Here is a 15640-nt window from a genome sequence, read left to right as displayed (position 1 = left end):
TTACGCGCGATTTTTACGCGTCGTTATCCTCCCTATTGACGCTCGCCCGGATTAAAATAACTATCGTCGACCGCCGCTGCTCCACCGGGACAGAATCACGATCGCGCACGAAACAAAGGAGTCATCATCCCTACTGCTGCACTTGTCCCATTATTCTCGGCGCCGATCGCGATAATCGTGACGGTCAACCGAACATGACGTCGCGACATTTTCAAGCGGACGAAAATATAATGGCTGTCGCTTTGTGACGACTCTCCACCGGACTTATCGAGCACGCGTCATTTTCGAGGATTTTCCGGCGATAATTAGTTTGCCCGCGAGAAGCAATTTCGAAGTTATATTTGTTTCACGCTGTGTGGCCTCTCCCACACTCTCTCTCTGCCGCTCTGTCGCTGGTGAATTACTGAAATTGAAAATGAAACAACGTAAGACCGGCGTTCGGGAAACCCAATTACGACGCGAGGCGAGGCGAGGCGAGGTTGCGATAGTAATTATAATAATTATTATAATACACGGAAAACCGACTAAAAAGTTGGATTAATTAGCGGATCACTCTCGCGTTAAAGAAAGCAGCCAATTCCACGCGGACTGCCGGCCGATTGGTCTCAGCGTGTAGCGAGCGAAGATGCCGCCGGTATCCACAGTCCGACCATAGTCGTTCTCTAACCACTGGCGGATTCCAATGTCCGTTTACTACTGCGGGGCCGACCGCATCGAGAGCTCGGCGCGAGCTCCACTACGCATAGATTTTACTATAACTGAAATACGAATAGATACGGCTAAAGCGTAATCGTACAAGCTTTCTGCAGCCGCAAAACTTAAGTAACTGTAAATTGATTGCACGCTGCGCATCAAAACAGCGTAGTACGGGACGAAAAGCGGATCGGCCGATTCGATGGATCTAAAGCAATACGGAGCGCATATTAGGCGAGAAATGGGATTTTCGGGGCAGCGTGTCGGATCCAGGCGGGCTAATTCGGTGCGAAGGGAACGTAGGCGATGGGAAGGCCGTGAACCGTATCAATGGAGAAATCGATAGACCTAACAAAGCGATCGGCGGTGGCGAGCTGCCGCCGATGACAGTTTCGTTGTACGAATCCGATAGCCGAAATTGCCACAAAGACGGCGTAATGGGTGCAGCCACGTCATTTAAAGTCCCGCGGGCGGCCCCCTCCCAGGCATTCAGTCATTATTGCGGTGCCGACCGCACGCGGCTCGCGATCACTGCCGAACGGCAGAGGTTCGAGCGATAACTGAGAGCCGCGCCCGTAGGAACATCGGAATCGCTCGCTGATGATTCACCGTAACTACCGGACGGATACTATCCGGCGACGACCGATCGCCGGTCGACGACCTCGTTTACAGGCCGCGGACGCGATACCGTTGCGGTTTCCATCGGCTGCGAGCGAGCACGCTCGCGTTTCCTACGTCTAATAAATGATGTCAATCCCGCGGTAGCCGTCGATACTATACGCCGGGCGAACGTGCGCCCGGCCGTTCGACGCAACTCGTTCGATAAATCACACGGCAGCCCGGCTCACGAGCGACGATCGTATCAAGTATTTGCAATTTGCGATATCATAACCCCCCGGCCGCTTAGTACGAAATTAATTCCCGGTCCCTACCGCAAATGATGTAGCGACCTATTTGCGCGCGCCCGCGGAACGGCTCGCGCTACCGGTCTTTCGTTGCGCGCTAACCCGCTGCTGTGCACTACTCTCCCTCTCTCTCTCTCTTTCTCTTCTTCTCTCGGGTTCACAGCCGCGTTAAAATTGAAATTGCTGTTTTGCGTCCATTATTCGCAAACTCGTTAATCGATCTGTGGAAACTTGTGGAACGGTCCTCGCGTTCGAATCGAATACGACGACTCGAGTAAAAAAATTCACGCTCGAGGATCGAGAAATGCGAAAGGACGTATACAAATTTCCCCGCAATATTATTCCGGTCAGAGAACGGACGATTGTAACGGGTAAAACACACAGTTAGCCTCTGTAGATTCTTTCGGTGCGTGAACGGCGCGAACCGATCACGACGACGACGACGATGCGTCAGCGATTCTTCGGGAAAAGCAATTGACGTTTCGGATGCATCGACAGCGGTAGAAAAAGAGTCGCCGCTCGCTCGCGCTCACGCTGCACCGTCAACTTTTTCGCCACATTTCCCGTCGATAAACGTTAAACGCAACCAGCCTGACGCGCATTACGGAAGCGCCTGTCAACCTGGACGAACGTCAAATCGATTCTTTCGCTCTCGCATAATGCCCGCGCTCGTGTGCAATCTGACAGAGCGCATCTCGGCCGTCCGCGATATATTTTAACGCACACGCCACACCAATGAACAGCTGGCAAGAATTCAAACGTGTTTATACCCGGTTTCACCACCGGCATTTTAACCGCGATGAGATGACGGGAAAAATAGTACAACAGAGTTTTACACGAGAGCAGCAACAGCAACGCTTGCGCGTGTACGTGTGTGTGTGTGTGTGTGTGTACACACAGTAGCGGTTTGCACGCGATATTTCACGTGAAACACGAAAACGTCCACGGATCGGCCCAGTTTGAAAGCAAAAGTCACGCGTTTTATCGGACGCTGATGGCTCTTGGATACACGACACAAAAGAGCCGCTTTCTCTCTCTCTCTCTCTCTCTCACTGCTTTTTTTTTTGCAGTCTGTTTGTTCCACCGAGTTTCAAATGCTGTCATTACCATGGACCAATACGACGCGATCCTCTCTATCCAGTAACTACGGGTTTTGAGATCTCGACTTAGTCCCGAATTAATTATAATGTTACGCGAACACGACTCCCGAGCTCGGTTACAAAGTTAGGGCTAATCGAATTTGAAGAACGGCTCAGTGTAACATCGAGCGAACGAGGGATAGGTTAATAACGAGATCGTAACGCGTAAAAGTAAGACCGATTGCTCATCGATATCGGCGGCATCGATCGATTCGCGTCCGTCGTCGTTCAGTGTCGTTTCGACTTACACTCTGCGCGACGTTCACGAGGCGTATCTTCTCGCGATACAAGCCTGGATTCTCGGTCGCATCTACCACGACGGTTGCTCTCGAAACGTTAAGACCGGGCGACAGTAAAATTTGATACGTTTCTCCTGGAACGAGAGTTGGTTTGTTTTCATCGCGCGCGCTGTCACCGAATGACGGCCATTTCTCGCGTAACGCAGAACGATCGCGCGCCGCCTCTGTCACCCTTGAACTCGCTCTCTCTCTCTCTCTCTCTCTCTCTTCACATCGTCCCCTATTTTGATTTCCCCGGAGTCATCATCGCCGGTGTCCCTGATAGCGATCGCAATTCCTCGCTATAACCCCGGATCATGTTTTTGGAAGGAAAAAGAGGCCCGCTGTTTTTCCTGACAATAAACGAGCGCCACTTTCCTCCGACTTCCCTTTGAAACGATCTTTCTCCACCTGGCGACTCTCCGTTCTCTCTTCCACTATTTTTCTTCTCCCTTTCTGCTTTCGCAACTTCTCCCGTCGTTCTTTCTTCTATTTGCAGAAATCTTAACTCTCGTGGTTGTTGTGAGTACCACTACGAGTAACCTAATTTCTAATTTTTCTGAAAAAAACGCTCTGCTCTCGGCGTGCCGCGGCTTGAAGAGAGAGAGAGAGAGAGAGAGAGAGAGTGTGTCCTCTGCCGGCGCACGACAGGTGATCAAAGGAGAAAAGAATGTTTTTAATGTTCTTTTTATCGGATTAAAGACGTTACTCGGAAGTTATATTTGTTCTTCGTCGACAACCAAAGGAATCCGTCGGCAGACTCGTCGTGGAATCTTCGTAATGTCATTTGTCCGGCAGGAATCGCTAATACCGAGTTTTCTCGTGTAATTCTGTACAGACGGACAATTCGCGTTTCTTCAACAATTCGTAATAAACGATGACGGATGGTTTCCTGTAGAATACTGACCGTTTGTGGAAACTCACTGAAGTTTCGAAACGTTGCATTCTCGGTAAGATTAAACATTTGTAAAAATAATTATCGAATTATTATATATTCATACGGGTGCGCACATACATCGCATATATACGTGTACACATGCACGGCATGAATTTACAGCGTTTGTTTTGTTCACGGGGAAACACTACTCCCAAATTACCACTTTGCGTTTTTCATGCTATAATAATTAACACCACGATGCGTGTCATAAATCAAGGTCCGGATGGCAAAAGCAGTGTTGCCATGGCGACTGAACGCCTCTGTGGATTCAACGTTGCTTCTTGCGATAAATTTCTCCCCTCGGATATAAACGCGAGCGCGTAGCTCGCACGGAGATATGAATTTTTCTACTGCGGGTCACATATAGTTTGCAGGTAATTAATTAGCGAGTACCGTCGCGCACTATTCTCCTACGCACTAACTTGCGCACTCGTATCCCCGCTCTCTTTCTTTCTCTCTCTCTTCCATCTCTCGTTCCTATACACTCTGCCCCCTTGTGTTCCGCGAAGCAGAAACTCGCCTCTCGGTAACTCATTAATTTGACGTTGCCTTGCAAAGAGAAGAAGAAGAGAGAGAGAGAGAGAGAGAGGGAAACAGGGAGTTGGAGAGAGATTCATTTCAACACTCGTACGACTTTAGCTGAAATTTGTGTGATAGCATAAAATCTCTCTCGACCGATGTACCAGGGCGTAGGGGAAAATCTTTCGTCGACATAACGATCAAATTATACCAGCTTGTCGTTAACGACAAAGAATGCAAACGAGAGGAAAGCGCGCGCTCGTGATTAGAAGCGCTTGGGAAACGAAAGATTGAATTATTTGTAAAGATTTATTTTTTATCAAATATAACACGAAAAACAAAGAGGAAAGTGCAACATTGTTTGTGCGGAACGGGAGAAAGAGATCGAGGGAGGGAGAGAAAGAGAAATACAAGCCGCGAACGTTCCCTTATCAATGAACGTCCTCCGCAGACTCGCGACGTGTCAGTTTAATTACATTTACATATAAATTACGCTATTGTAGTAGTCTTACGAGAGGAGAGCACTTCTAGACGATAATAAAGCATCCCTTCCTATTTACGTGACTCGGTGTTACATTCCGCACCACAAAGACTGGCGACTAACGAAAAGCCGTGGCTATTAGGTGCGTATTATTCATGAAACTCACGGGATGCTCCAGCGAGCAAAGCTGGCGATCTACATTCTGATTAATTTACCGAGCTTCCCATTTTTCCCCCCCTCCCTACCCGCGCTTGTTCTCCTCGAAGAAAAACGTTTAATGACTCGGTTCGCTCTCGATAAGTGCGATTAATTTCTGAAGTAAACGCCGCAGACGAGATCGCGGGATCTCCCCGTTAAATCTGCCGTCGCCGAATGCAGCTCGACTGGCTTAGTCAACCTTAGCTGCCTCGGCTGAGCGTTATCTAGCTAGCTGGCTACCAAGCGAGCCCGCCAATTAAACGAAACGCGAGAACGTGGTAAATGCCCTGCGGGATGTGTAATCTCCTTAGATTAGCCGCCAGGTGTTACCGGGGTTTTCAGTTTACGAGTTGAATGAAACTCGAGATTTTTTCGAGAGCGAGGACTCTCGTCGCGGCCTGAGAAGCACTGTGATTTGGAATAACAGCGCACAGGATCCTTCCCTTCCGAGACCGCATTCGTACGTTCTCTCTCGCTCAGACAGTAACTCGAACGCTTGCTTCGCCTCCAGCACGAAACGTAAATGAGCGTGGCTAATGAGGAAAATTCGAAAAAGTTGAATGTTTCGAGACGAAGATATTGCGATTCCTTCTTCACGGTTGCTCTGAGAGTAAATACGCGAACGAAGTGGTGGAAATCATTGAAAGGGAGGAAGGAACGGACTCGCGCGAGCTGTGCTGCATTCGCCGCTTTCGCGTCTCTGCCCCAGCTTCGCCGCCCCGTTAGCTGCTTATGAGGGAGGACGGTGATGCGCGTCATACATTCTGGTTGCCATCTTCCACCTTAATACAATAATTCTGGCTCCCATTCGTGCGTTCCCGGGCCAGCGTCGTAAATAGACCCGCCAATTGTCTGGCGCTGCCGGCCGCAATCTTGCTTGGAATTCGATTCGAACATCCATTCAGCATTCCCTGACACGATAGAATTATGTTCCGCGCTCGTCGAACATCATCGTCGCGCGTACAATTTCTGCACCCGCCTGCTAACTCAGCCAATCGTGGCGCGCGGATATTTCTTTGCGTCGCGGCGCGTCTCTCTGCGATTCGCCGTTACGTTCGATCTATCTCGACAGTCGCTACGGCCGTCTCTCCCTTGTGTCTTCAATTACATAATAACTATTTCTTAATAAAAGGGATTCTCAGGTTTCTTCAAATGTCGCCTCTTCTCGCGAGCAGAATCGGTCTCTCTTGATTTTGCTTGCTTGCTCCTGAGGAAAATACAGACGGCATTCGAGGAAACTCGAGGTATTTTCATGATAATTTACATAACTCGTTACATAACTTCAATTGTTTGAAGGGTCGGGCGCATGCGCGAAATCCTACTTCGACTACCGTAACATTCTTCGTAACATCCTTCGCGCTTCCCATGTAAATAAACATATCTTACCTCTCTAGAGTAAACAATCGTCTGGCAAAATAATATATTCACGAGTGGTTGTTCCACCCCGAATTAATTCGAGTGATGAGGAAACGAAAAATATCGATCATCGCTGAAGCCCTCGTGATATGCCGCGGCAACAGAAACGTCTTGTCCCGCGCTCATCAGGCATGATCGTGTGTTTTCTTCCGGAGAAATCAATTCTGCTCGCCCGATGTTCGCGCGTCAGGTCGTTGCACGGCCATTCGCAGCGGCGACGACGACGACGACCTTAACAGGGTGACTCTTCTCTTCGCCGTTCGTGATCCGACGTGAATTTCAACGATGTCTGCCTGTGAATGCGCGCGATCGGACGTACGGAGCTGGTCGACCGTGACTGTCGACTGATCCGACGAATCTCCTAAGCAAGAACAGCGCGGCTGAAGGAAACCCCGTTCGCGGTAGTCTCGATACAGGGCGATCATCCGTCTTCCGGGATTGCCTCGAACGAGTGCATTGTGAAGCTCTCCTTCCGATCATCGGCCCCCGTCTCGCAACGGCGGCACCCTCTTTTGTCACCAGCAATCCTCCCCCTCCTGGCGTCGCTTCTTCCGCCAGCTCATCCTACCGCCATCATCCCCTTTTGTTCGTTGCGCTCGCGGATTCTTCCATATCGCGTCCGCCCGCCCGCCGCGGAAGGAAATTAAATCGACGTTGATGGTGTTTGCTGTTTCGCGGCATTGTGAACGCCGCGGTTCGTAAATACCAGCGTGAACGAAGGCTTTTCAGCTCGCCCCAGCAATTGCGGGTGTCCCCACGGCGATTGCAATGCTGGAACTGAGACCGGTTTTTATACTATCGATATATTTATGTCTCAAATTTATATATTTCGTATCAATTCGTTCCCTGAGATATGTTCACGGACAATTTGAGATATATTGAAACATGCGACTGTCGTATCAACACATATCAATTATATATTAAATTTAATACCTGTTTAATTATAATTCACAATTTATCAGAGGTAAAATTAATACAGAAATAATAAATAAATAAATATATATATATATATATATATATAATAACAATGAAAAATGATTAAATGATAAAATTGCACTTATAGTAATGGATCCACGATCTTTTCGGCATTTTTATATTAATTTTTATTACAATATTCTCATCAAGGTTAGAAGACTAGCGTACGATTGACATCGACTATATAAAGGTATAACAAAAGATGTAACAATATACTGTCCCGTTGATGTCTATGACTACCTAATAATTCTATTGAATCGATACGTGAAATGTCAACAAATTTTTCGTACTAATACCAATGACAACTTATTTCGATACCAGTTTGATAACGCAATACGATGCTTGGGAATTGATATGTATTGATATCAGTACGTTATTCGATCGGCCTTATCATTACCCACCGCAATATATGTCTGTGTATGTGCGTGCGCGTCGTTCGCTTCTTTTACTTCGGTTGTGAAAATAATACGAATACTTTTCGACAACATCGGCAAGCCTAGCCCTCGTCCGATTAATTCAGAACCGATTCTTCCTGGGAGGCACGCGTCGCTTGCTTCGACCGGGGCTGTATTCGGAGCGCACGGCGAACGCTAAATATGGCCTTCTGCTTCTCAAGCTGAAACAACAAACGTTCTACGTGACGTTCATATGAGAGAAACCGAACGGGTAGGCAATCCGCCGCGGCCGCATTTAACGCCGAGCGTGTTTCCAGAATAAGGCTGCCGGTGTGCTGCCGGCTCGCCCATCGCCTGCCGACAGTCCCGATTTTCCGCAAACTTTATTAAACGTCGCTTTTACGAGGGGGCAAACATCGATTTGCGCGCGTCGAATACTTATTGGTGGAAGTCGCGGAATACCGGCAGCAGGTCGTCAAGCCGGCCGCGTAGAACGCGGAATGGAAAGGACTCCGCCCTTTTGGCCTTGACGCCAATCGATCGTTCCCGGCTGGCTTTCGAGCGAGCTTTTCCCGCGATCCGAAGGGCCATCGAGAGCTCTCGGCTACTCGCTCGTACGGATCGCGCGATTCTCGATTTTCTGTTCGAGTATCGGTCGCTCCGCTCGTTCGTTCGTTTCGCGACGCGTACCCGATACCGCGTTGCGATTTAATGCACGGACTGTGATGATACCCGGAAGCGCGTACGCCGTGAACGGCGACGCTTGCGGCTATGTAATCGGATATTATATTCGTCGATCGGACTGATATCTCTGTCCCATTATGCCGCGGCATGAATCCCATTTGGAAGAATAATGACGCGGTTTCACGGTGATATTTGAACAGAGGGATAACGGTGGCGATAGGTCGACTACGATGGGGCTCGCCCGGCGAGGCCGGCAGCGAGGGTGACGGCAGAAATACGGCGGGACGAGAAGGGGCTAGAGGTGCATCCGGGCCTCCACCCTTCTCTTTACGGTCGACGACCGCTCGCTCGCTCGTCCCGAGCGGATCAAAATCAACGGATATGGAGAACCGCGCGGAGAGTGGCGCGCGAAAATGCTCGAACAGAGTCGTTAGGTACGCCGTGGAACTATCAGCGGGGGCCGGCAAAGCGAGCTTTGAAACTGGACGCGAACAATCACAGTCGATGTACGTAGCAAGTCCCCGGAGGGTGGACGGAAACGCTAGGAGCGTGGGAGGGCTTGCTCTTTCGCGGCGAATTGATCTTCTTTTGAGCGAGCGCGGCGACCGAAGGACGATGTAGCGCAAAGTCGATTGTCAAAATACGCCCGACTAAGTCGTGACGGAATTGAAGGACGCGTCGATTTTAATGCACTATCTGCAACATCTGTACATTCGCGAATTTTCCCTCGTGCGTACTTTCGAAATTTCACGGAGCGCAGTCTCGCTTGAAACAAAGGGAAGTCCAAGCGATAGGGAGAAAAACGCGAAATGGGTTCTTATGCCGTAGTTGCGAGTAAACGTCAGTTTCAGTCGATTGGAGCGAATTTTGGTCCCCATGACGATGGAGTACACTAATCGGCGGCAAAGCGTAAGAATGAAAATGTCCGAGTTCCGGGAAGAATTTATTTTCTCCGAGCGAAAGGTCACTCGAATTCGAGCGACTCGGCTGTCACTTTGTTTTTCAAGTGGAAAAGTCACTCGGAGGAACTCAAAGAGTACGCGCGCTCTAATGAGCGACTGCGAAGATTTCCTCGGCGGCTTTTAACAGTTCGTCTCTGGGTAACGATAAAACGCCGCCGCGTTATCGTTATCGAGCGACTTAAATAGTCTCCGTCGTGCTCGCTGGGGGACTGCTCGGTACGTATTTTATCGCGGATTTATCGGGGGATTTATTTAATGCCGCGCGACGTAATCTGCGTGAGAGGAGAAGCCCCGCGGACGGCGGGAACGCTCGACTCCGTCGCGTTGCCGCGCATTCGTCGCGATTAAAAATCATTTTATCATTCGTCGTTCGGAACAGAAGACTCCCGCGGCTAACATGGAGCGACGCAGTATCGGAATTGTCCCAGGGAAAATTACATTTTTGCCGGATGAAAATACGGGCTTCGAGCTCTCTTTCTCTCTCTCTCTCTCTCTCTCTTCGCTGCGCCGCAGCGGAAACGACCGTCGGGTTTCACATCGACAACATCGCACGGCGTATCGTTTTGCGGTGCGTCAATCCGCTGCGTTCTTATTTATCCGCCGGCGAGCAGAACAGCGAGCGTCGAGTTATTATACACGGCGCAAATCACGGGCGAAATCATTTCCCCGGTCATGTTTCGCAGAGCGATTTATACTCGCAAATTCCACATTCCGGAGGATCTCCGCGAAGGGGAGAGGGTGGCTTAACGCTGGAAATTAAAGAGGCTTCGACGCTAAACGAGCGCGCGCGATAGAATTTTATTTTAACTCGAGGCTGCTTTTTACTTCAGCAGAATTTAACGCGCGAGGCTCGTTTACGGGGCTATTTAATTCGCGGAAGTTGCGAAGCCGCGCAAAAAAGTTGGCGATCCAATTAAGTTTTCGCCAAAGAAATATCATCCTCTAATTCAGCGAAAGATTAGGAATTTTGCGCGTACCTCACGGGAAAACGTGGAATAATTACATCCGGCCTGTGACAAGCGTCTTCTCGCAGCCGCGTGGATATCGTATTTATTTCAGTTTACATCAGCGCGGAACACAGCCAGAATCCAGTTACGAAGATGATAAACGAGACGCGAAACGTGTTCTTCCGAAACTTCCGTTAATAAGGAACGAAAAAATCGAGCGGAGACAGGAAGCGAAATGCACCGCGAAGTTCTCGCGGTGTGCTCGCTTCTTCCTCGGGGAGGAAGGATATGCTGTCTGTACTACTGCCTTTTCAGCCGTCCCCTGCGAATTCCGACGGGGAAATTCGCGCCGTCCGGGCACGCGTACGCCCTCCCCCCCGCTCTTTCCCCGATTAAAAGTCATTTTATTACCGTCGTCGCGCCAACAGGCACGACGGAACGAAGTTAGCCGCGGCAAATTATATTCCACCTTCGAGTGAAAGGGGACGAGCGAGATTGGTATCGGGATCGGCTCGAAGGGCCAGGCCGCTGCGAAAGAGGGTCAACGGTGGGTTAGCGGAAAGGACGGACGGACCGACCCGGAGGCAGAAAAAGGGGGAGAAACGCGCAGCGCGGCGACACCGTCTGCAATTACAATGCCTTAATTTTATGCGCGAAGTTAAGCTCCTTTTAAGAGTCCCGAGAGTGGTTAAGTCCCCCTTACGACTCCCTTTTCCTCTCCCCGTCCCGCCTCATTCCCTCCCCTTTTTCTCCTCGTCACCCCTTCGCCCTCCTGATTCCTCTCCGCGGAACATTCGTTTCGCCGACGCTGTCGTATTCATGGGGGAAACCTTCCCCGAGACCGATGGCGCCGGGACAGTTTCCGCACGGGACCTGGCAATTATTTTAATTTGTTTAGAGGTCGCCCGCCACCTTTTGTGCCATTTTCTAGGTCCGTCCTTCGCTTCTATCTCGAAGCGGCGGCCTGTCTGTTCCGCGCTCTATGTTGATACCGTCGGCTGCATTCCACTGTTCCTTCATTCACGATTTGAAATTTCGCTATCTAATCTCGCCGGACGATCATGACGAGCCGGACTCATTAACGGTATTAAAGCGAAAGACGAATGTTATTAATTACGAAATATATATATATATATATATATATATATACACTAACACGCAGTGGAAGAGCAAAGTCTGAATAATCCTCCTTGTCGAGATCGAAGTGATGCCTCGGATTCCGGAAGAGTAACCAAGCGTCAGCTGAAAATTTCACATAGCTTTTGCAGTTAACCGTAAAAAAAATTCCGCACAGAACAGCCAGAGGGGGAAATGTTAATTTTAGAATTTTTATTATAAATATTGATATAAAAAAATCGCGACCGTCTGTCGTGTTGTAGATATTAAAATAAAAATCAAATATTTAGTATTACGGCCAGTTTTTGGAATGATCAACGTTTACATATTTTCGTTTCCGAAAATATAATCGATCTCTTGCGCCTCGTGAAATAAAATATAATAAAATAAAAATGAAAAAAAAAACCCCCGTACAACTGCATAGATAAAAGCTCTATCAAAACGCAATGGATGTCCTCGCACCGGAATTAATAATGCATTTTCAACGATCTGGACGTGGAACATGTCGTGGAAAAATTCTCGCAGTCAAAACGCGTGACGGGGTTTATGCGATCGTGACATGCTTTATCGCTCGCCACTTGCTGTTTTTGACGGCAATAACGGATAGCCACCCAGTGTTAATTAAAATTTTCGCGGGGGATTATCATCCGAAAAACGCGCGCGCATGACAATGTGAAATGCGCGACAAAATTCCGACTATTGCAATTATCATTATTTTTGTATCGCGTCGCGTTAAATATAAGCGGCGTAATGCTCCCGACGATTTCATTTATATTATCCATGTCAAGAGAGAGAGAGAGAGAGAGAGAGAGAGAGAGAGAGAGAGAGAGAGAGATGAGTACACATGTATCATACACATATCTCTTCCTCGCAATTCATCTGCAATTTGCATATAAATTTGCGCAATTTACGTGAATTTTTTCTAACCCCTCACTTCACGCGATAATAAATCTGTCATTAAAATGGATTTCATTTTCGTCAAATATTATATTTCTCTTTGCACTTCGTTATTATTTCCGTGACGCGCGTTCCGCAAATGCATCGAGTCCGCGATTTTATCTCCAAACTCTCGACCCACACACACAAACACACACACACACATAGAGCGCGCGCGTTCGCACTTCGTTGCTTCGCGTTTTCACGGGGTTTGAGAAAAACGGCGATACGCCGAAATCGCGCGATTAACGTAAGAAACGAGACGAAACGCGCGTCCTATTCAGAGCGGAATGATTCGATACAGCTGTACACGGGTGGCGGCGCACTCGTTTCAACGTCGTTCCGGTGGCGACGACGGCGCTCTCCTTCACGCTTAATTATCCGCGCGACACAACACGGCCGTGCCTCGCCGAATAAAATTTCCCCGGCGAAGGATTTACTCGCTCCCGGCCTCGGGAGCAGTCGTCCGTCGCAATTAGACCTTTTTACTCCCGACGTGTGTTCGCGGACCCTTTAATTTCACGTAGACCGCGTAAATCACGGCTGCCTGGCGGCGCGCGCTGCGCTTGCAAGAAGCAAGGAGCCGTGAGCGCGCGGCTTGACGCGTGAAATCCGCGTCTCGGTCGCTCGGCGCGACTCGTCGCGCTCATTAAGAACCGATCGAATTTGTCTCGGTGCCGGCGAAGGCGAGGGTCGAGGCCCGGCGAAGAGGAGAACACGCCGAAACTTGGGCGAGCGCGATCGCCGTCTTATCGCGCACAACTTCGCCGTAACCCCGTCGCTCGATTAGACTTACGAACTCGTTTGAGCGTGCGGCCGATAATTGACGGCGCAGACGGCGAGATGCACCTGCGTCATGCCGGTTGATCTTTCAGTAATGGAGATAGAGAGCATCACGGGTGAGGTCGGACGGACGCGCTCGCGCGATAACAGCGTATGATTGCCGCGCAATCTGACGCTCGTTCCGAGATTGCATTTATGCACGATTTCTTTCATAATAAAGCGAACGTGATAATAATAATGGTTCCTGGTGGTTCCCGGGACACGGATACAATCGGTCAGGGTAAGTCGGCTTATCGTCATCGCGTCTGTACACTCGCTGGGCCAACTCGATGGGTAGTAGCGCGACGGACGAACGAACGAAAGGGGGCGATATAGCCGGCCGCGGCTCTTTTTTTAGCGAGACCTTATACGGAAAGATCCGACCTGGGAAGTAAGAGGTTATCTGACTCTCTCGGTCGAGTGCACTTCTCGGTCTGTATTGGGTCTCGAGCTCCGGGGCCCCATCTCTTCTTTCTATCTCTCTCTCTCTCTCTCGGACTGCTCGACTATGACGAATTGCGAAAGTTCGGTGAAAAATTGGCCGAAGTGAGATAAGAGCACCGCGGGGTGTATTGTGCGTCGTACTTTGGTCGTCGGCCATTCGTTCCTCCGCTTACTTTCATCCCCGGCCGACTTAACCCGCATTATTTAGCCCGGCCCGACCGCCCTCTGTCCTCCGTACCTCCTTACGCCCTGTATTCGGCATGGGGGGAGATTTTCAAATAGCTCTGTCCCGCGGAAAGTTTTCTTCGGGCTGACAAATGCGAATATCGTGCGCCGGACGGCGTCGCGAGCTACGGCGAGACTCCTCGCCGCCGTGTCGCTATTTGTGACGCGCGAAACTGCGGTATTTAACTCGGCGGCGGCGCGGTGGGTTATATTTCTCGCGGTAATCCCGTGATTTGTATGCACGGCCCGAGGACACTTCGCGAAGCCCGGCGTCTGCGCCGGCCGGACGAAGTATATCAGTCGCGAGCAGACTTCTCCTCTGATTGCGAACGAGTAACGGGGCGCGATAAAGAGTGCTGCGAGATAAGAACTTATTTCGGGGGTCTCTTGTGGAGCCGCCGGCTACATTAAATCACCGGTATGAATCTCGCGATTCTTCGTAATTCTTCGCTCTATTAGCGGGAGAGGCTCGTGTCCTCCTCCCTCTCGTTGAACGTGTAAGATAAACGTCCCATTTAGCGGACATTTGCCAACGCACGGCCAAGATTGCTTCGTAAGGATATACGATATTTAATGGTCTAATTATCGACCATTAAGGAGTAAAATAGAAATTGAGAAATTTGGGATTAATAAGTTGCCATAAGTGTTCAAATATAGGAACATGCCCGACTGTCGGTACTTGAATCTTATTCTATTTTTCAGCGGTAAGATATTTCAAATAAAAGTCCAAAGAATCTTTCCTTTTTCTTAATCGACGATTTTCGTCATCGTGCGTTGCAGTTACGACGCGAGGAGCCGGCAGTTCGGCAAGGCGAAATTGTGGAGCGCTTCGCATTTTTGGGGCCAACGGGCGACCTTTCGGCCGAACCCGCCGGCGCAGTTGACAGTTTCGGATCTTCGGGAGAGTGACGAGGGGGTTTACAGGTGCAGGGTCGACTTTCGGAACTCGCCGACGAGAAACTTCAAAGTTAACCTCACCGTTATCGGTAAGTAAACGTCGCCTTTAATCGTCGCTTCGCCTCTACAACGTATATCACGTCGCGCGTATAAACGTCGCTACACCGAAGGCGGCATATTCCATTTATCGTCGTGTCAAGCGGGACACGCGTATTTTTCACTCCGTTCGCGCGTTCCAATCGATACCGATGGTCGCTAGCTGTTACATCCGAGGATCGCTCCTTGTCAGTATCTTCCCTGCATATTTCTCACGTTTTTACGCCGCAAAACTCGGTCCTATCCTCACGTACCTATCTTTTACCTGCCTTTAACTTGTAATCCGATCGTAGATATCCAAAGTGCGCCGAAACGCAGTCGCAGTTTGTAACTCCGCTCGCGAAACAACTCGCTTATAATTGCCGTTATGGATTATACAATGGACGGAAAGTGTGCGAGTTCCCCCGATAGCTTCGCAGCGTCTCGGGAAATCGACCTGGCTGTTTTCGTTTCCGCGGCGAAACTTAGACTTTTCGTATACGGAACTAACTCAAGGCTCGTTAAACTCCGACGAAATTGCGCCCGAACTATCCTTTCTGCGCGAGCTACGATTATTCCCTCCCCCCCCCCCCCCC

At 49.6% G+C, this 15640-nt stretch overlaps 1 protein-coding gene across 2 annotated transcripts in view; it reads left to right on the top strand.

The window, feature by feature from the left end:
- The window catches only part of LOC106750209 (nephrin-like), a 207696-nt gene that overhangs the window by 38769 nt on the left and 153287 nt on the right, over positions 1-15640 (top strand). For both annotated transcript variants that reach the window (XM_014630391.1, XM_014630381.1), the window contains exon 4: positions 14853-15058. In XM_014630391.1, the coding sequence (XP_014485877.1) occupies positions 14853-15058 (206 nt within the window). The remainder of the gene's footprint in view (positions 1-14852; positions 15059-15640) is intronic.

This window comes from Dinoponera quadriceps, unplaced genomic scaffold, assembly GCF_001313825.1.
Source record: "Dinoponera quadriceps isolate SergipeBrazil2010 unplaced genomic scaffold, ASM131382v1 scaffold37, whole genome shotgun sequence".
Classification (NCBI taxonomy): domain Eukaryota; kingdom Metazoa; phylum Arthropoda; class Insecta; order Hymenoptera; family Formicidae; genus Dinoponera; species Dinoponera quadriceps.
This window is presented reverse-complemented; position numbering and strand designations above follow the sequence as displayed.